General features: G+C 33.6%; 2 protein-coding genes and 1 pseudogene across 3 annotated transcripts; all 3 read left to right on the top strand.

Annotated features, from left to right (window-relative positions):
- The first annotated feature begins 2,812 nt into the window (after window positions 1–2,812).
- Window positions 2,813–4,808, top strand: LOC140990245 (protein RGF1 INDUCIBLE TRANSCRIPTION FACTOR 1-like). Its single transcript, XM_073459845.1, has 4 exons — window positions 2,813–3,081; window positions 3,191–3,388; window positions 3,702–3,917; window positions 4,056–4,808. The coding sequence occupies exons 1-4, from the start codon at window positions 3,079–3,081 to the stop codon at window positions 4,317–4,319; spliced, it is 681 nt and encodes a 226-aa protein (XP_073315946.1). The 5' UTR covers window positions 2,813–3,078; the 3' UTR covers window positions 4,320–4,808.
- A 9,011-nt stretch (window positions 4,809–13,819) lies between these two features.
- LOC140990658 (uncharacterized) lies at window positions 13,820–16,676 on the top strand. Of its 2 annotated transcripts, XM_073460477.1 has the most exons (5): window positions 13,821–14,175; window positions 14,297–14,435; window positions 15,633–15,718; window positions 16,003–16,149; window positions 16,343–16,676. In XM_073460477.1, exons 1-4 carry the CDS (start codon window positions 13,873–13,875, stop codon window positions 16,132–16,134), a joined length of 660 nt encoding a protein of 219 aa, XP_073316578.1. In that variant the 5' UTR covers window positions 13,821–13,872; the 3' UTR covers window positions 16,135–16,149; window positions 16,343–16,676. The 2 variants fall into 2 exon arrangements, with proteins under 2 accessions (XP_073316579.1, XP_073316578.1); XM_073460478.1 differs by lacking the exon at window positions 16,343–16,676 and having other exon boundaries at window positions 13,820–14,175; window positions 16,003–16,341.
- Window positions 16,677–17,874: 1,198 nt separating this feature from the next.
- Window positions 17,875–21,725, top strand: LOC140990120 (ABC transporter B family member 2-like; annotated as a pseudogene).
- Window positions 21,726–22,032: the final 307 nt, after the last annotated feature.

The following is a 22,032-nucleotide window of genomic DNA, read 5'->3' as shown; positions in this document are numbered from 1 at the left end:
GATGTTGTAAAAACCAACTTTATACAAAAAAACACATAATTTCAATTAAATTCACAAACATTTATACAAAAAAATTTATGCCTTAAATTTTTACCTTAAATTCAAGTTGAAATCTAGATTTATATAAATCTAGTTTTACCTTAAACTCAACACGTGTGTGTATGGCTCAGGTATAATTGATTTAATGTTATGCGTGTGTCGACATGTATATCTGTAGCCACACTTTCACTAGCAACTAATTAATTAATTAATTTAGAAGGACGCACAATTCGAGCACGCAATTATACATGGGACTTTTAATTTATTTTATTGCTGTGTGCATTAAGATCGGTGCCCATTTTATTATTACTAAATTTTTATTCAATGGACAAAGCATTGTTTTATATTCACATATGTGGGGCTAAACGCACATGAGTGAGAATAATCCTGAGATAGGTAACCTTTTGGGAATTTCTCATGCTTCAAACTACTGACATTGCGTCGCTTGATATGGTTGGCTAAGTGAACCGTAAAAGAGCGATACCAGATTTTAACAGGTAATAGTCTCTGCTAGGGACAGGGCTGACGATAGGAAAAAGATAAGACCGATCTCTGAGTGATATAAGACAGTACTAGCAGATAGATACGCACTTCTTCAGACTCATGGGCCTAACAGCCCGACCCATTAGCACCCAAGTAGGTGTACTTTGCGGTGCCACAAGTATAAAGAAATAAAGTTGCACCTTGGTTAAGAGCTATAAATTTTGATCTAATAGTAAACGTTTGATCCTAACAACATGATATTCGTTGAGATAAATATTTAAAAATGTTTTTAGTGTTTCATGAGTGAAAAAAGTTTAATGATAAAACAATGTTGCATGAAATTGAGAGAGAAGTATGATAAAAATAATCGAGGACAATTGTGAAATACGATAATTTTTTTTAATGATACAAATGTCAAATTATTATTTAAAATCATTAAAAAACATAAATAAAAAAACCATCAAATTCCTATTTCTAGATTTTATTAAAAATTAAAAGTTGAAGCAGCATCATATAGTCATATGTGTCCAAAATACTCTTACACAACTAAAATCTAGAAAGTGCTATACATTACTATAAATATTTTCAAAATTAAAAGTTGCAATACAAAATCAAAATATATAACACCTATTTGTGGGAATTAATGAAATCCTCTCACCGGTTTTGTGTTAGTCATACAAATATATGTGTTGTAATAATTTCGATCGTGTTTAGATTTATTTACCAAAAAAATAAAATTAAGTGTCCATTGATATTATCTATGTATTGTGTATCAGCAAATACATCGTAGAGTGAGTTTCATGTGATACCGTCTCACGGATCTTAATATGTGAGACGAGTCAACCCTACCAATATTCACAATAAAAAGTAATACTCTTAGCATAAAAAACAATACTTTTTTATGGATAACCCAAATAAAGATTCGTCTCACAAAATACGACCCGTGAGACCGTCTCACACAAGTTTTTGCCTACATCTTAAATGGAAGTTTAAATTTCATTATCTGATTGTATTTGTATACGTACTTTCATAATTCCACGAATTGGAAATTTGTCCCTTTCTATTTTTACCTAAATAAATTTCAATTTCTCACAGACAAATTAAATTCATTTATCAAATTCCCATCCGTTGCATTCTGAAAAGCATTTCGAAAAAATTGATTGAAAAAATGATTTTTAAATTCATCTTTTATGTACTTCAAAGTCATTAATTATTAAAGGAAATAAGTTTCGCTATGTAACTAAAAACGTCGAATTAAATTATGCCATATTTATGTGAATTGGTTTGGTTCTCTCCACTATTAAATATTTCCCAATTTAATTAAAAACACATAATAATTCTACCTAATTCTTAATGATTCGTGCTTTATCAAATTCTTGAAGACAAGTTATATTGTCACTAAATTATATGTAGAAGAATATCTGGCTAAAATTTAGATTAAGGGTCTTCGCTTTATCACAATCAGCGAAGTTAGGAATTTGGATTATGACATATAACTAAACATTTTTTTTTACTTGCATTGAATAGATTTCATCTTAAATTTAAGACATCCTTGGAAAATGAGTTAAAAATGTAAAATCATATTTTTATTTATTTATTTATTAATACTTAAGTATATGAATATAATGGCCCTATCAATCCTCTCAGACTCCGCCATTGAGTATTAATTTTCGCTCTTCCATGCCTATAAGGCGATATAATTACTCACTGTCCCTTCTTTGCGAGTTCATTTTCATTGATTTTCATTCACACGCATTCACATATTACTAAAATTCCTCGTGAAAGTTCAAATTCAGCTCGAATTTCGTAAAAAAAAATCGACTCAAATTTTATTGAAGTATGTTTGAGGTAAAAAAATATGAGAGCCAAACTCGATTTAAACAATAAACTTGGGGGATTTGTATTTCTGTTGTTCTCCGTATATATGAATGGTAAGTAGTATATTGCACGAATAAGAAGTATCCATGGGAATTGGCTAGAACATGTATATGTTAGTTTATACATCCAAACACGGCCTTAAGAAATAATTAATATCATGTTCCTTACCCAATAATTAAAGAAGTATGCACTAATTGATAAGGCCAAAGCAAGAATATGTTACACATGAAAAGGAAAGGCAACGAGAGATACAATACAAATAAATATTAGAATATAAAAAAAATATAATAATGAAATAAAAATAAAAGGAAAGAAGGAGGTCAGTTCCTTGCATGCAACGTATCTCCAGGTTCAGCCTCGGGTTTAGGTTCGGACGCAGTGACACTACGAGAGGATAAGAACGATTCATCCCTCATATGTTTCTCTCGCCTCCACTTCTACAAAACTTTCCATTCCACAGCCAACTTTCTTTTCTCTCCTAGAAAAACCTTTACTCCATTGTAGAAAATCACAGCATTCCACACACGCACACCGCACTTTTCTCTAAATAGTACCTGGGCAACTCTATTCGAGACGGTCTGTGTATTCGGCATTTACCATATTACCGAATCATTCAAGCTGGCGATCGATAATCAAGAAACGGCTGTTCGTGAAATCAAGCCCAAGAATAGGAGAATCATGGTAATTTCATGAGCTCTTGATTGATGTCCATTTCGGTTTGTTTTCTTGTGTATCTTTTGTGGGTTCCTTTATTTGTTTCTTGAATGGCGGGTTTCTCGGTTTGTTTTAGGGAGCTGGAGGACCTGATGATGAGGACAACCGGTGGCCGCCATGGCTGAAGCCTCTTTTGAAGGAGCCCTTCTTTGTTCAATGCAAATTTCACGTTGATTCACACAAGAGTGAATGCAATATGTACTGTTTAGACTGTATGAATGGTCCTCTCTGTTCACTCTGTTTGGCTTATCACAAGGACCATCGTGCAATTCAGGTATAATTTCTTGTTTCAGAATTTATTCACCTTTTTCAATGTTTTGCCCCCCTTTCAGACTATGAATTTCTTTCCCTTTGTGAATTCATCTTTTTCCTGTGTTTCTTGACAATTTTGTTTTGGTTTATCAATGTTACCCTTCTTTTTTCAAGATTTCTTCATCCTTTATAGCGTTGACTTGCAAACTGAGATGAAGTTGTCAAATTTATTCCTTTTATAGCATTTCCCATTCATTGTATTGCCTAATCGGATGTTAGGATTAATGGGTTTTTTTTATAATTTTGAACTTATTCCTCTTTTTTCCTCTAATCAGATTAGGAGGTCATCATACCACGATGTTATAAGGGTGTCTGAAATCCAAAAGTTTCTTGACATCAGCTCTGTTCAGACATACATAATCAACAGTGCTAAGGTTGTTTTCTTGAATGAAAGGCCACAGCCTAGGCCTGGGAAAGGCGTCACCAACACCTGCGAGGTCTGTGAGCGTAGCCTTCTTGATTCCTTCAGATTCTGCTCTCTCGGTTGCAAGGTACATATAATCCCATTTATTCTATGTCAATATCGAACCTTAAAGTACCCCGACTCTAAACTCTCGCATTAATCATGAATTGAGACGACCTTTATTTTTGTGTCACTCACTTGGTTTTCACTATATTTCTTTCCTCAGATTGTCGGGACATCGAGCAGCAAAGATATCCAAAAGAATAAGCTGTCGCCGGAGAAGAGAAGGCTACATCATGCGGCGGCGGAAAATTCAGATGACTCCGAAAGCAGCAGCAGCAGCATCCACGTCCACGGCCGGAGCACCAACAAGCTTCCTAGCTTTTTCCCATCAACGCCGCCTCCTACGTCTGCTAGTTACCGAACCGCCAAACGAAGAAAGGGAATTCCCCATAGAGCCCCAATGGGAGGACTTCTGGTTGGAATATAAAATTCCTGAATTGCCCCTCTACAAAATGAAAATGACCTTTTACCCCATCTCCAATCATATTATATAAAAAAGAAAAGGAAGAAAAAGGATTGACCAAAACCTTACTCCGTGGCCGAGTTAGCTCTTCTTCTTCTTCTTCTTTAAATCTAGGGGTGCCACATTGTAAATAGAGGCAATATTAAAAATATAGAATGTGAAATATAGTTACGCAGAAGCCAAAGTATGTAGAAATAAGAATTAATAAAACAATTACCTTAAGTTTGATATTATAACATAAAGCAGTATATATTTAAGTGTTGGCCTGTGAAATCTATTTTCATCTTTTTAGGCCTTTCACAGGTTACAGTGTGGTTGTCGATGATGGGTTTTTGTTTTATAATTTTGGCCTCTTAGTTTATGGTCAATGAAGAAAATTGTAAATGTGTAGTTTGTGTGTTAGAGTTGTGTTCATGTATTTTAAAAATGAAAGGAAGTTATCTTTGCGCTACTGCTATATTTTCGTGTATAATTGCATGGCATTAACTGTTCTGTTATAATAAATTCCTATTTTTTTACATATAAAAAACACAATGGGTTTGAAGGATTTATTTTTTTGGATTCTGCAGCTGTGAAATCCATTTAGTTAAATTGTTTTCATAAGATCATAGTCGATAATATCAAATCCATGTTCAAAACATACGTTTATTTGGTAAAATTTGTAAAATAATATCGGTCAACTATTTAATTAAAAAAATAATTCTTCATACGATCAAAATATCCCTATGGTTACGAAAGAAGAGTTTAACGCATCATGTAATCAGGTCCGGTGATAGTTTGAATATCGGTTTGTTGGTTATAAAGTCCATGGTTTCACTTTAGTGGAATGTGAAATAAGAAATAAATTGCTTAAATGTTTAGATTATGTTCGGAAATTTTCAGAAATGACCTTTTACATATATTTAGAAAATTGTTTCGGCGAAGGAGCTAATTTTTTTATTAAAAAAAAAATTGAGAAACCAAAGAAAAAAGGTCATCTAGTAATTTAAATTGGGTGAAGTAGTAGTTAATCTGCCGTGATATCGGTGGTTCATGCCGGAGTCCAACCGTGATGGTGTTAAGTTGACGAGGTGGTGTGGTACGAATGCTATTTTTGGAAAGTTGACTAGTCAAGCGTCCTTCCAATTTGGCGGCGGCCGTGTGTGCCCGGTGCTATACGATGTCGTTTCTCGAAGGGCGAACGTGTCAAATCGTAATTGGTCACAGTAAAGCCACGTGCCATTGGTTTCTGGAATCAAAGTGTTGGTTAAGTCAAGCCATCCTATGATGAATACAATATATATTAGATAATAATAATAATAATAATTATTATTATTATTATGATAATGTGGTTATGTTTCTCTTGGTCGATTGGTCCATTGATTATTTTCACGGTGGAGATTAAGTTCGAAATTGTCGCCGGATGCAGACATTTCTCATTTTTTATAAGAAGAATCTTTTTTTTTTTTTTTTTTTTTTTTTTTTATAAGAAGAATCTTTTTTTTTTTTTTGAGTCTATTATTCGACTATTTCTTTGGATATATCTCTGATTTAACAATTTTTATATAAAAAAATAGAAACACAATATTAATTTTGAACCTAGACCCCTGCATTTTGCGATTAATTTGACCGAAATCAATTAAAATCGAATCGAACAAACTTTACCACTTAACGAGGCTCAAATCAAGATCTTATTTATCCGTGAATTGAATTTCTTACCACCCACATTACATATGTGCAACTAATTACTTGTGTTTTTGGTACTTTTGATAATTTTCAAAATACCAACATTGTGCATCGTATCACATTTCCTTTCCTGTACTTTTACTCTTCGATTCATTTTCAAGAATTAATGCCTTTATTTTTTGTTTAAAAATTTTATGACACACTATGATATTCTGCGTTAGACTTTCGGCATTTAATTGAGATAGTTGGGTGTGGAAAATTGGAAATATATAATCTATGACACAAATTTAAGTCAAAACTTTTATTACGCTCAATTAATTATCAGCCCANCACGTGTATTTTTATATATTTATGTATGTATAAGTTGAGCTTCGGCGGCTTGCTTGTTAGCATGTTCAAATTGCGAACGTCGTGTGTCCCCCCGGGTGATAATGGTAATGGTCGGAAAGCCAGATTGGAATTATATGCCTCTTCAAAAGTGCTACATGGCCAGCAGCTTTTCCTTTTTTTAAAAGTTAAATTTTTCGATATATAAATTTAAACTAGATTTAGCAATCAATGATATAAAATTATATATTATTTTATCATCTCATCCAAAATTGGATTTTTACATATAAGCTTTTAAGTTTAATCAAAATCTTATAATAAAAGTGTTTTCTTGGCTGATTAACATATACTGATTATTAATCAGTAGAAAATGTTTTCTTATGTATGTACGAAATGCGTCGATCATATTCATATAATATAATTATATAAATAGAAAAGAGTACCACTATTCAATATACAATTATATATATTTTTTGCAACAAATTAAATTAATGATAAAAATTAATCACCTTAGCAAAGTATATTTAATGTAACCCTGATTTTATCTTGTCCCGGATTATAAAAATATTCATATAAAATGATATTATTTATGAAAAGTTCCTCATTTTTTTTAATATTAGCATTTATTCTTCACTGTGAAATGTCACATTCCAAAAACTTAATTTGGATCCACTTTGATGGCAAGTGAAAATCCAAGTAGGAGCACTTTAAAGTGGGGGAAATTGTGAATCGTGAATCTCATTTTCAGCACAATCTCTGATTGGCTACTTTCCTGCCAAGCCATATACAATAAAGTAATATATTTCTCATGCATTATATGGGAAGTTGAATATATTCCCCACCAATTTAAAAGTCTCCTATTTTCCACTTGGACCCTTTCTTTAAGCTGGAAAAAATGATGGGCATTCGTATAAATCATTAGTCAAGTTGCATAAGCCTTGCCACTCGACACTTTGTTCAATTATTGTCGACTATAAAACTCCATCCCCATATACACCAATTTTAGCAATTCTCGACGTGTTCCTTACTAGATACGGTTATTCTTGCGCATATATGTTGGAATTATTTTGTAGGCTCGCATAATTTATTTAATTATATATGGACATGCTATATAATAAAAGACTCAATAAAGTGATCTAATTAATTATGTGTTTCCAAAGTTTTAAATAAATTGGTATGATCTACCTTATGTGTAGAAACTCAGCCCAATTAGATCTTCTATGATGTGTTGAAGACTGCTAAGGTTATATAAGGTTATGGTCCCCAAGGCACAGAGAAATAACACAGAATATATACGGCGCACATATTCTAGATCTCTCTCCTTCTCTCATCAAAGGCAAGAATAAGGTGGTCGATTCTCTGTTGCCTTGGAAGATCCATGACTCTGACGCTAGGNCTATATAATAAAAGACTCAATAAAGTGATCTAATTAATTATGTGTTTCCAAAGTTTTAAATAAATTGGTATGATCTACCTTATGTGTAGAAACTCAGCCCAATTAGATCTTCTATGATGTGTTGAAGACTGCTAAGGTTATATAAGGTTATGGTCCCCAAGGCACAGAGAAATAACACAGAATATATACGGCGCACATATTCTAGATCTCTCTCCTTCTCTNTAAAATATGTGAGGATTTTAATTTATTACATTGTAAATAAATATTGTGTTATAAAAAAAATAACAGAAGATATTGTAATAAAGTTGTATAGACTAATTTTAGGTATTTGTATCTAATTACTTATCAAGACATTAATGGGTTGGTTCTTGAGTGTGGCCACCAATATTACCTACTTCGGAATAGGAAATTGCTCGAGAGTTCCTTCTAGATCAGTATATTTGTCTTTTTCTATTGCGTGGTGAATTGTTCCATACTAGAAAAATCTTGATTTGGTTCGCAGAAATTTAAAAACTAAAATTAATCATTTAATGAAATTTTCAAATAATTTAATTAAAAAATTCTCATAATTTTAATTTATAGATAATAATATAATCAAGATCATTTTAAATTGTAAAAAAAAATTTTTGTCAGTTGGCTTCGAAAATGATAGAACTTTAGGAGTAAAAATGATTTTTTACGTGTGTTTTGATCTTGGCAAATTACTCGTGATTTGGTGGCTTTTGAATTTATCAAACAATTAATGCGGGCGCATCAGCTGCGGGATCCCTAACTGTAGGAATTTATGCAATCTTTTGACTTCCAGAGATTGTAGCTAGTAGTATAATTAAAACACCCCATGCTTTAAACTTCTCAGTTTGAAATTTTTATTTTAATTAAATTTAAAGACGATGGTGATATAAACGACTTCACTCTGATCACTAGTCCTGCCTTGGGTATTCCCTTCCTTGTACCTAAAATTCGAACAAAAACTTCATTGCAGCTTGTACACAACTTACAAAGACACGAAAATAGTAATTCATTTATCTGGCGGAGACGATACATTTGAAAGGACAAAGACAATAAAAGCAATTCGAGAGAAGTTTAAAAATGTGTATGTACATCAAAAGAAGGCTAGGAGAAGTTCTGGCAATATCTCGAGAGCAGTTGGTAGATAACCAATTTTCTCTCGGAGGTGCACAATATAAATTACAAGTGATTTATTCAATTCTACGTACATTTATTATAAATGTATAGCATTGGGCCACATTTGATTTTTTTTTTTTGATGCTGTCCAATATATTAAAAAATATCAACGCTTAAGAGCATTGCTTTAAAAGCATGATCAAACTAATCCTTACAAGTGTTGAACACTCGAAAGCGCTACTATTGATAAAGTAACGAGGAGTTAGGCTACATTTTGTACGTGGTGAGATATATAATTGCCCATTGAAAGTACTACACTCGAATGTGGGGTCATCTTGCAATGAGCAACTAGTCTAAGAAAATCTATGCTAATCTCCGCAGGTATAAGTGATTTATTGTTGGTCTATCGTCTTTTTGCATCAAAGTAGTAGCGTAAGTTTAAAATTTTTGTGTTTTGACAATCAATATTTCATTGGACGTCGTATGATTTAAGTTATTTATAGGGCGTTCATATTTGATTTACCTTACGAATGATCTACTGGAATCAACCACATTTTTTAATTTTTTGAATCAGGTCCACGATCCGAAACTGAATTTTTCATATATCATTAGAATTTCAGAAATCTGGAGGCAGTGCGGACGCTTCGCGGTGGCTCGACGGCAACACACGGGTTCAATCGTGTGAGAGGATAGAAGGAAATGATTTTTGGTGGACAAAAACTTGTATGTAAAATTATGTTATTTCATATAACATTTAATGACACATTTATAAATTTTAATTCCAAATCTAATAAGAACTCTTCTTGAATTAGGATACTGTATTTTTATTATGCAAAACTCTCATGTAAATATTTTCTAATTTTATTTAATTGTTCAATTAATTATTAATTAATTAATCTATTATAGACTCTTTTAGATTGTTCCATGAGAATTTTGCATTTAGTATTCACTAGTTATTTAATTAGTATATTCTAAATTTACTAAATGAATACTTATGAACTTATTATAACCTGGTCGATAATTAGATGGAGCCGATTTATCTAAGATACAAATTTCGTTCACATAATGAAAATCGAAAATTTCGAATAACAAAATTTTCCATTGTTTCATTTTTTGCAACTGTCTGTTTTAGTAAAGTACACTGTCAGTTTTGTGAACTCCTTCACTAAAACATACAGTTGCAATCTCCTCTCTTAATTAGTAGTTAAGCTAACTTCCATGACTTCCATCGCATCATATGTAATCAACTTATAAACTCATTTATAAGCAATCTGTTTGATTTCCATCAAATTACAGTAACCAAATTCAACTCATTGAATTTAACTATCTCAACGGGAACACATAATCCAATACTCGTCTGACCATCAATAGTTCAGGGAAACAACTAGTCGTGAGTTCACAATTCATGTGATTTAGAACAACATTCGTTCATATTCGGGCTTATCCTAATTAGTCTAATTCTTTTCATCAACTCATTGATCAAGAATGTTAGAACTCAGATCTGATTCTACCCAGGATCATGGTAAGAGCGTCTAATAACATCTTCTCATGATCCTACAGATATCAGTATATCACCGATAGTGTCTGCAAGAGCCTTAAGTTATGGTTAGTGTATAGTATGGTCATTTCAACTCATATATCCTGATCGAATCTACAACAACTGATATATCGAGAGTTGCAAACGAATTCGATAACGATGTGATGTATCTTTGAGTAATAACAGTGACACGATATGTAATTGAGAAAACTCTTTTTCAAAATGCACATGTTTTACTCTTGTCAGAAATTCCATGCACTATTAATTTATCGGATCACATATGATATCTTCACATGTTAGTAAGCGGTGAATCCCTGACTACAACGCCTTGAATCATACGTATTTCGAAACTATAACCAATCTCGTCACCTAATGACCCTCAATGGAGTCGGTAAACGAATCAAAGTACATGATAGGACATAGAGCCTCTATGTTGTCACGGGTCAAAAGACTAATGGTATGCAAGCACAACCACAAACTTTTCAATTCGACAAGTGATAAACACTTGAAAAGTGTGGGGCATGGCAGTTCAGTATATCATCAAATTTCATCAAATGATCACTCATATGTATGAATGAACATCTCCAAGTATTTACCAATGAAACATGACGTTTACGTCACATACACTTATTTTAGGCCGCTGAATCGACTATGAATTAGTTTAGAATATACAGTACGCTTCCTAATGAATTTCACGATCTTACATTGAGAGACATATCTAATGACACATATTAATATTCAAGGACTTTATCTATGCATCGTACGTTAATATACAGATAAAGTAAATATCATAATTGGATAAACCAGTAAAATATTATTAAAACAAATATTGTTTTACATAAGAGTCAATAAAACTCAAGTTACAAGTTGATTCATTGGACACCTACTCTAATTATTATTATCTCAGCTTGATTAGAAGGCAAATATTAACGGTGAGATTAAGAAAGAATGCAGAAATGGAGACAAAGGCTAAAGAAATGACAAAATCATAGAAACGAGAAAATAGAAGAATGTGCGCGGTGCGTACAAGAAATTCTAAAGTCTGTTTTAACCACATAAAAAAATATTATGGGTGCAATCTATAAAATCAGATTTCAATAGATAATTAGAACATAAATCTCAGATTTCATTTGCAATATTTTGAACAAAGTTTCTGAACTCAAATGTGATTAAATTATAATTCGAGACCGCATGGTTATTAATTTACTTTTGGAGCAAATTAATCAGATTTCAATGTATGTTGATTGTTGATCGAACTCGTTTCTTTTCATTTCCGATTAGTTTCTCTTGTCCGTAACTTAAAAGTGATTACAAATTCAAAAACAAATCAATATGTTTATTACTCATAGTTCATACGACATTAAAATCTTAAATTTTAGATATGTCTCGAGTTCAAAAGCCGTGTAACAACTTAGATAAAAAAAAAGCTAAAAAACAACTTATTTAATTAAACTGCACAATATTTTCCAAAAAGGCATGTTTGGTGACATTAGCTTTGCAACAATCAACGTCACGTATCACGTTGTTCTGGGCTACCCGAATGGGGTCAATTTTGAATTGCATTATTAAGTTATATGATATTCTTGTTAATAGTGAAGGGATAAGCCAGGCAAATAAAATATCTATTTTTTTAAATTGTGACGTATCTAGATCAATAATAGTCGCATTTTTTTTTCATGTTTATTGATAATAAACTATAAAGCGTTAGTAACAGACATATCTCATATTCTATAAGATCGTATTTGAATTCATGTGTTCCAAATCCATAGATTTTAAATATATTTTTGTTGTTTCAGATAAGTAAAATCATAAACTTTAAATTTATTAATTCTCCGTTATTTCATATTAATTAAGATGAATTTCAAATTCACTCAAAACATTTAAAACTTATTATATTTTTTTGTAACTAATATATAAATAAATAAAATATAATTTCAAAATTTCATGTATTATTTTATGATTAAAATAAAAATCAAATTAAATAAATATAAATTGGTAAAAATAAATCAGTGACAAAATTGAAATTACAAAAAGTCAAAGTGGTGAGTGAACACCTTACTTCAAGGTCGGGGATACGTTAATTTCGAGGAAACAAACAAATAATTCGTGTCACACAAGTAGGGGCCCCCTTTTTCAAAGTAATAAGAATATAATTTCTGAGAAACATCCAAACAACTTCATCCAATTTGTCATATATATATATTTTTTTGTAGCATGGCATCGCGTCAATTGGCCGACGACAAATAATTACAATGTACATACAAACTTTCGTGAGAGAATTTTTCGAATTAATTTTATGACTTTTTATTAAAAAAAATATATCACTTATTATTGTAAATATGAACATGATTAACTCGTCTCATAGATAAAAATTCGTTAGACAGTCTCACAAAAAATATATGTATTATGATTTTTTTTATTTTGTTGAAAATTAATTTTAAATTAAATAGGCATAAAACAAAATTAACTTTAAATTATTTTTTTCTCAATAGTATTTGAATGCTTTATTACTATATAACGATAGCATGCAATTGGAACAGCGGGTTACAATACTTGTTTAAATCATTTTACTACACTGACGAAAATACTCATTCTTTTATTTAATAAAAATAAAAATTATCATGACGTTAATTTTATTAAATTTGTTATCCAGTCATAATTATCATATCTCAAATCCTTTTAAAATTCTAATTACAGAAATATTATGCTCGATAGATTAGTTTAAATTTTAATCATGATTAATTAACAACTTAAAAATACTGTGGATATTTTTTGTCATTTGGGCCCAATTGAATAGGTCAAAATGTGAAATCGCCACCATTGTTGAATTATTCAAACGCTTTGGTTCAACAGTCAAAAAACTACAAACGGGTCGGATACGGTTGAGTTGAAGTGCTGGTCCAAGTCCACATAGTGTAAGATGTAAAATACCTTGTCTTATTTCATTTAATTGTAAAACAATTTTTTTAAATCTGTTTAGAATTTAAATGAACAATTAAGAAAACCTTGATTTATGAAGTTATCCATTTGTGCAATATTCTTTTTAACGAGGTTAAAAGTGTTATGAAATCATATAGAAAAGAGAGTATGTCTCTTGTGAGACGATCTCACGAATATTTATCTATGAGACGAGTCAATCCTACCGATATTCACAATAAAAACTAATAATCTTAGCTTACAAAGTATTAATTTTTCGTGGATGACCCAAATAAGAGATCCGTTTCATAAAATACGATTCGTGAGACCGTCTCACACAAATTTTTGCTTTGAAAAAGAATATTGCAGAAGATTTTTTTTCCTACTACCCCGAATTATTGCTCTTTCTTTAGAACATAAAAATTGTAATTGGGTTACATGGGCTAGACCCAACAATCAAGGAATTTCGGCCCAAATGTGGAATATTCGGTCCAAACGTAGAGCCTACCATTCTCAACTGTGTTGTGTGACACCCAGCCCCATTTCACAAAATGGTAGAACACGACGAAAGCTCTCCGAATCTCGACACCACCACTCCGCCGCAGATCACAACCGGTGGTCTCATCATATCAAAAACTGATGCCATCCGCTCTTTCCTCGAAGCGGCCTCCGCGGACTGTCACCTGTCCCAAGATCTAAGAGATCTATCCTCCTCTCTTATCGTGCACTCATCCATACCGTATAAATCCCTGAAAAGTATCTGGATTGGGTCGCATCCGGACACTCGACCCGATTTATCAGCTATCCTCCATGGTTGCAATTTCGTCTTGGCTAGCCCCAAACCCAGGGAAAAGGTATACTCTATTAGAATTTTCCATGATCACATAAAATGTTATGTGGCTTTCAGTTCCAAATAATAGTTTCTTGGATATAGTGTTGAACTTGAAGATACTGTCATTTGGTATCAATTCATAGGGTGAAGAGTTGAAGGCGAGGTTGGCAAGACTAGCTGAGGTGGCGGAAAGAAAAATGTATGAAGAATTGGTGAAGGACATCACTCCTAGAAAGAGTGAAGAAGAGCCTTTTTCTTCTTATAAAGATCAAATAGGCTTCGGTACATTTTCTTTTCCATATGTATTATTACTTTCTTTGTTAAACTTTTATCACCGGTTCTTTCATTTAGAGCTGTATTGAGTTCTTTAAACTTAAATTGACCTCCAGGGTATAATTCCAAACATTCGACGAGGTCAAAACTTGCGATTTTTAGAGGGACTACCTTTGAATATCAGAATATTTTTGCTTTTTGAAAAGTGTGGTTGTTCTGCTTGGCTAATGTTGGAACTGCCCCTGATTGCCTATAAGTTTAGTTTTTACATTTTTCTGAAATTTATTTTAAATGTGCTCCAATTTTACCTTGTGGTGCTAAGGAGGTGCGTATTGCTTTCTACTATTCTTACGCACAGCACCTAGTCTTCTCTGTTCCGTTTTCATTTTTGGCCTCGTGGCATTAGAGAGTGTAGAGGCTCGTAAGTGCAAGGACCATGGATAGGAGAGTTGTAGAGAAAAAGGTAGTCGATTATTTAACGGAAATAGCTGTTTCTTGTCTAATTTCACACTGCTTTTTTATATCATGTAAATATTTTGAAGAATTGACTCTCATTCAGCCAAATGTAATAGGAACTCATTCTTAGTGAGGCATGTATATTGTGATTTTTTGCTTCCATTTTATTAATTAGAAGTTCTCTGTGTTTCTGAAGAAAGGAAAATGGGTCTAGAGATAAAGAAAACTATTATTTCTACCTCTAATGATATTATTGAAACTGTTATGATTTTGTCTTTTAAAATTCTATATTTCTAGACTGTATTTGGAATATTGGATTGAAGGATTTTAATGTTATGTATTTTAGGTTAATGATACTAGATTCAATTTTTTTGAGGAGATGCTAAATTCATTTCAGTTACTTGGGATATGGAGAGTTACATTGAGGTCGAATTATTCCATTACATTTTTGACCTCATGCATCAATGTTTATAATGGATCTGAGTTAAATAAGAGAGTTATATTAGATCCAAATATATTCAAATTCCCCAAGTCCTTCGATCCTAACATGGCCTTGAAGAATTTCTGATATATAAGCCATTCCCGTTGATACCTAATTCCTCCTCCCTTTAACTCTGAACATTCTGATTTTTGGGTTGTTGATGGTTATATTGTTAATTTGTCTCACTTATTCATTTCAATTCTGTGTTGTCTTAATGCATCTACGTCACTAAAATGACTTCAAATCAACCATATCTGGTGATTGAACAGGGCTGCATGTAGTTCTTATAATGTTTACTGGATACTTGCTCGGATATGCTGCATTCAGAGCCTTGTTTGGCCACAGTCCTTCTATGGTAACTCCTCCACTCGATCAGTCTCATAAATTTGTTCATTACTTTTAACATTTCAATGCAAAAGAGATTAGTTCTAAAACCATTTTCCCCCTCAAGATAAAGTACCTTAGTGTGTCTCACTTTTGGTAATAATGATGCCTCACCTTGAGTCACAAACCTAGACTTCAGGCTTCCGAACTCCAAATGACTTTTACCAAGTTCTCACGTTCATCTTACTTCAGTGTTCTAGTTAATTTTTAACGTCCAGCTAACATGGGTCATACATGTATTTTTTATATACTCAGAGTGCTGCTGGAGGCATTCTAGGTCTTGTTTTGGGCATGTTGGTGGAGACTCTTCTGTTTATAGTAAGATCTACCAGTCAAGATCGCGGATCTCCTTCGTCCACTTCTAAAATGATAAAGAAAATTCAATAGGCTTCATGTCAAGAGGTTATTTATTCATTCATTCATTTAATCTATCGATTATCTTGGCAGAAAGAAGAGGAGAGAAACTTTTGATTTAACAACTGTTTGGAGGACCAAACATATGTTTGCTTCTGAATTTCTTGTATAGTTTATATTTTTTTGTCTGCTTGGTTATGCCAACAAAATGATTAAATTGATATATTGCCTTTTGATTTAGATGCCCTCGTCCGTGTGGCATCAAGTATGGTTTGACTCTGATGAATCAGTTGAAACACGCCGTCACGGCTGTATGCGTCCCACCTAAATCATATAGGTGAAATCCATGTATGGAAGACAGTCGAAACGTTTCGCAATGCGTCTGATATAGACTAATTTATTTATCACTTAAATTTGTCTACCATATCATATATAAGAGTTGATGAGCATGCTGCTGACCTATATAATGGGAAGTCATAAAGTTTCTCGGTTCTTCCGAATACTAGTTTTATCTCAAAATTTAAATGGAATTATGGCTAGCGGATGAAGAACGTGAAAATGAGATGTATCGAGCAAGGCATAAATCCACCAAAATGGAATTATTCTTTATTTCACCATTCTTATTACTCACTGAATAAATAACGTTTGTCACTCTATCGGAACATAGCTGAGGGTTCGGACCAGTTTAATTTTACCCAAACCAGACTTTGGAAAACGAGGAGCTGTAAATTGGGTTAAAATCAATTAGGTTTCTCATTTTGCATGTGCAAAATCATAACATAAAAAATATTTGAAAAGCTTCTAAGCTCATATCTTAATATCAGATGCTACTGAGAACCATAAAGAGTTTATCAAGGAATCATGGAATTGTATATGAGTATATCCGAAGTCAATTTTCTAGCCGAGAATATCTGGTTTTGTTTAGCCTACTTCAGGTTTCTTTTCCATTTGAATATCAGTGTGAATAACAACACTTTGATTAATTCTTCGGCACATTTAGATTGCATCTAGATTGATTGATTCGAGCATATGTTAAACTTAGATGGAATGATTTGATTTGGAGGGGCTGATTTGAAGAATAGGCCATCACATCACATAATAAACTAACAAATACATGGATTAAAAGCCAAGTTCTGGTGGCAGACCAAAAGACGTAAAGAACGCGAAGCGTGAAATGCAATTAGATCTATTTATAGGACTAGTTTGCTTGTGATATGACATGTTGACGAGCCTGCAGCAAACAGGTCCCATACACGAGTATGTGAAGGCCTTCTTTCGTGGTTCTTCCGGGACATTTTTGATATGACGGAAGAGGACCGGCTCTTCGATTTTATGAAGGGGCTCCAACCTATGCCAAAATGTCCAAGACTGAGGGGCGGAACAGGCAGCTAGCCTGTTAGATGGAAAGTACTTAACCAGTGGGAGTCGAGACCAAGCATTCACTTAAAATAAATTCATTCAAGTAAAATGGATTTGAAATCAACGACTTCAAATAACTCAAACCAAGCACACAATTTACGAATAAATTTATTTCACAATTGATTTTACATTTTTTTTAAATAATATGAAGGATGGATATATGCGTCACCCTTTCCCTTACCCTCTTAATAAATAAATACTAACATAATTAGCCCTCAACTCTATTCAGTTTATAAGGTCAATTGCATTAAATTAATGAAATTGTGTGTAATAAATATCATTCGATACCGTGAATCCAACACAAACACACACCCACACACATAATCCCAAAGATAAAAGAAAATGGATTTAGAAATGACCCATGATAAACATTCTTCGCCAACATTGGACGAGTCCTGCAGCAAACACGAAATAACGAGCTGGAAGAAGAAGCAGAAACTTCCATTCTTGGAACTATTCGCATTTGCAGATGGGTACGATTACTTGATGATGTTTCGTGGGATCGATCGGTGCATGTGTCCATGGTGCTTCTGTCCCCATCTTCTTAATTTTCTTTGGGAAGGTGACCGATTTCATCGGACTGGCTTACCTTTTCCCAAAGAGGCTTCTCATCAAGCTGGCATGGTATGCATATGCATACACACTCTTCTTCCATATCATGACATGTTTAGCGGGGGAAAATGCATTTAGAATCATGCATAATATTTTGAAAATAATTTTAAATAGTTTTCAGAGAAGAACATGCTTTTTTTTCCCCCTTATTAATTATGTAGTTAACAAAGACTAATAAATATATCTTCCATTCTACAGAATAATTAAGGAATGCACTAATTAAATCATTAAAGATGAATAAAAAAAAATAAAAAAATAATCGGGGGCCTGACGTCATCTGTTGTGATGTCATCTGTTTCTTGTTGCATGCATGATGACAATTTTGGGAGATTACGTCGTTCTCGTTGTGTCCATGCATTCTACTTTTCCTCAAATTCCTTGACTTCTCTTTTTTTCCTTCAAAAACATATATGTGATTATTTAGTGGTCTTGTATTGTCTAAAAATAAAAGTTTAAAATCATTTATAAGATGTTTAAAATGATAAATTGAGTTCGTAGAAAAATGACTAATGTGTTCTAGATGCTACACAGGCCATGGTACAACCGTCCTTGCAAGGACATAAAATAAGGTCACCTTATTATTGAGACCTCTTGTCAAAAGTTAGAGCTCATGATAGCAGGTGGCCTAACAACATATATATGTATCTTGGTCGTATCGGGAGATTTAGATAATATTTGCAGGTGGGGAACTTCTTGCATTATTTCATCTGTTAGTGCCAATGACTGCGTTTGCTGGACTCTATGCTTATGTTGCAACTGGCCTTATTGCTAGTGCCCGAAAATCTTATGCCAAAGCTGGAGAAATCTCTGAAGAGGTATGTAAATATAACAAATTAACAGAGTCTTGGGATATGTGGGAGATATACAACAAATTATACAATTCAACCTTTTGTATCACTGTTGAATTATCATGTTGGTACATGGGAGTATTGATCATATACCTTTGTCCGTCATAGACTTTAAAATACGGGTTGGCATAACTCCATGCACCACTTACTGCTAAATAATATAGTCTTGGTTAATTAACTTGCATGACACACATGTTAATGTCCTAGGATAAGATACATGTGAAATAAGTCCCTATAATGAGTATGTGGATCCTGCGTTTGCTTCATTTTGATGCAATTTTTCAGGCAATCGGCCAATTTTTCAGGCAGTTGGCATTGTGTCCTATTCCTGTCGTGGTCGCTACTCATTTGGTTGACAAGCACGGTGGTTCATAAAAATATCGCCCATGGAGGAGAGTCTTTCACCACTATGACAATGTTGTTATAGCTGGCTTGTAAGATTTTGGATTTGTTTGATATTTAGTTATAAGAAAAAGATTACGAACTTGGTTAGGGGGGATAATCCTTCCAATTTATTAGCTAATTCCACAATATTCTCGTACACGCTCAATGCCTGATATGATACTACTGAAAAATTTATGAAATGAGAAAACAGAATTACGTATCAGACATTTTTTCTTTCGTGATCATTTATGGTTAAGCTATGTTGTATCATAATCATTCAAGAAAATTAAAATCTTATGTATTAATATTCAGATCATTTGGGCAAGCAGCACCTCACATCGTTCATTCAGCCAAGACTGCAGCATATTCTATTTTCCAGATGATTGAGAGAAACACAATGAGTAAAAGCAGCTCCAAGAATGGAAGGAAACTGCACAAAGTAGAAGACCACAACCAATTCAAGGATGTCACAGTCAGCTATCCTTCCAGGCTCGATGTGCTGATTTCGACAAACTTTGTTTGGATTTTCCATCAGGAAAGATTGTAGCCCTCGTGGGAGAAAGCGGATTGGGTAAAAGCAGTCATATCTCTGATAACGCTTCTATGAGCCCCTACAAGGAAACATACTATTGGATGGAAATGATGTTAGGGAGTTGGATTTAAAGTGGTTAAGGCAGCAGATTGATTTGGTAAATCAAGAACCTGCTCTTTTTGCCACAACGATAAGAGACAATTTTCTCTATGGGAAAAACGATGCTACCCACGAAGAGATCACAACTAAAGCAAATCTTGCAGATGCCATTAAGTTCATCAACAACCTTCCTGATAGATTTCAAACACAGGCACTCCTTTCGGTAATTCAAACTTTTTTTAGGCCATTGATTGGTTATGCTTTACTATAAAATTCAAAGATGATATTTAGGTCACGAGCGAGGAGTACAACTATCTGGTGGACAAAAACAAAGAATTGCAATAGCGCGTGCCATAGTATAAAATCCGTCAGTCTTGTTGTTGGATGAAGCTAGTAGCTCACTTGATGCTGATTCAGAAAAGAGCGTGCAGGAGGCTCTTGACTATGTGATGGTCGGAGGGACGACAGTCGTTTATAGGAATGTTGTTCGAGATGCTGCTCTCCTAAGAAACTAGAAGATTGAGAGAAGAATTACAGAAGTGGAAGAATTTGAGAATTTTTATTTCTGAATTTCCCCCTGCGTACATGGGTGTTTATGCATTTATATTGTGCTGCTAACTCCACACATGTTTCTTATATTCTATGCATTGACTTATTTCTTTTTTCTATTGACTATTTTTAAGTGGTTACATAGTCCACTAACTTCCTAAGAAAACTTTTCATCCTTGTGCTGTTGGTATGCTCTTCAACTCCCCTAATCGTATCAGTCGTGGTGGCACATCGCCTGTTGACTATTAGGAATGCTGATATTATAGCTGTCGTACAGGACGTGCTACAGTAGAAAGACGAAGATTGTAAATGATGTTGGAGAAGAGGTTCGTGTGGTGGATGGTACTATTGAGCTCCATGACGTCGAGTTAACTACCCCTCGAGGCAAAATATTATAATCTTCAAGGACTTTAACCTAACGATGCACTCTGGAAAAGCATGGCACTTAATTGGGCAAAGTGGATCCGGGAAAAGTTCTGTGATCGCACTCATTCAGAGGTTCTACGATCCCAAGTCAGGAAAAATCTTGATTGATGGTAAATCAACTTAATTTGTAGATAGTCATGAGTACTTAAAACTCAAGTCTAGTTTATATTAGAAGTATATTAGTTCACTTTTAATGATCATGATCCTCTTGGCCACACATACAGGGAAAGACATCAAGACACTAAAACTCAAGTCATTGAGGAAACACATCGGCTTGGAGCAACAAGAACCAGCCCTCTTCGCCACGTCCACTTACGAGAACATTGTTTATGGCAAAGAGGGAGCATCAGAGGACGAGGTGATCGAGTCAGCAAAACTTGTGGACGCGCATAAATTCATCAGCGCACTTCCTGAGGGATACTCGACTAGAGTTGGGGAACGAGGCGTTCAACTCTCCCGTGGCCAGAAACAAAGAGTAGCCATTGCAAGAGCTATTTTGAAAGACCCTTAAATCTTGATCTTGGATGAAGTTACTAGTGCCCTTGACGTCGAATTGGAACATGTGGTTTGACATGATTTGGACAGATAATGAAGAACAGGACTACAGTTGTTGTGGCATAGATTGTTGCAAGATAGGAAAATCGTAGAGCAAGGGGGTCATTCTACTCTTATGGAAGGAGAAATACATTATCTGCAATACGACAGACGGTCAGTGTTTCTCCTAGATTTCGCAATACCCTGTCATTATTATTGGTTTCCTATCACGTAACTCATTTCCCATCATTCTCAACTCTTTTTCAATGATTCTTTTCTTTTTACAAAAATTTCAATAATTTATAAATTTCCCATTAATTATAATCAGTATCATTAAATCAAGCTCTTAAATTTTTAATCAATCAAATATAATCGATTTGATATGCTGCACACTTACCGTGAACATCTATGTGAGCACCGATGAGGTGTCGCTCACACATTGAATACACAATTTTTCTATATTTCATCACATCTAATGGGTGACTGACACCTCATCGATCATCACATAGGTGTGTACGGTAGGTGTGC

This window comes from Primulina huaijiensis, chromosome 12, assembly GCF_012295235.1.
Source record: "Primulina huaijiensis isolate GDHJ02 chromosome 12, ASM1229523v2, whole genome shotgun sequence".
NCBI classification, from domain to species: domain Eukaryota; kingdom Viridiplantae; phylum Streptophyta; class Magnoliopsida; order Lamiales; family Gesneriaceae; genus Primulina; species Primulina huaijiensis.
This window is presented reverse-complemented; position numbering and strand designations above follow the sequence as displayed.

Bases quoted from the DNA above. Each gene is read 5' to 3' on its own strand.
- LOC140990245 (XM_073459845.1), top strand. The intron at 3,389-3,701 runs GTATAATTTCTT...TCCTCTAATCAG, and splicing joins AGGACCATCGTGCAATTCAG to ATTAGGAGGTCATCATACCA. The intron at 3,918-4,055 runs GTACATATAATC...TTCTTTCCTCAG, and splicing joins TCTGCTCTCTCGGTTGCAAG to ATTGTCGGGACATCGAGCAG.
- LOC140990658 (XM_073460477.1), top strand. From the start codon at position 13,873: ATGGTAGAACACGACGAAAGCTCTCCGAATCTCGACACCACCACTCCG. The intron at 14,436-15,632 runs GTACATTTTCTT...GTGATTGAACAG, and splicing joins TAAAGATCAAATAGGCTTCG to GGCTGCATGTAGTTCTTATA. The intron at 15,719-16,002 runs GTAACTCCTCCA...TTATATACTCAG, and splicing joins TTGGCCACAGTCCTTCTATG to AGTGCTGCTGGAGGCATTCT.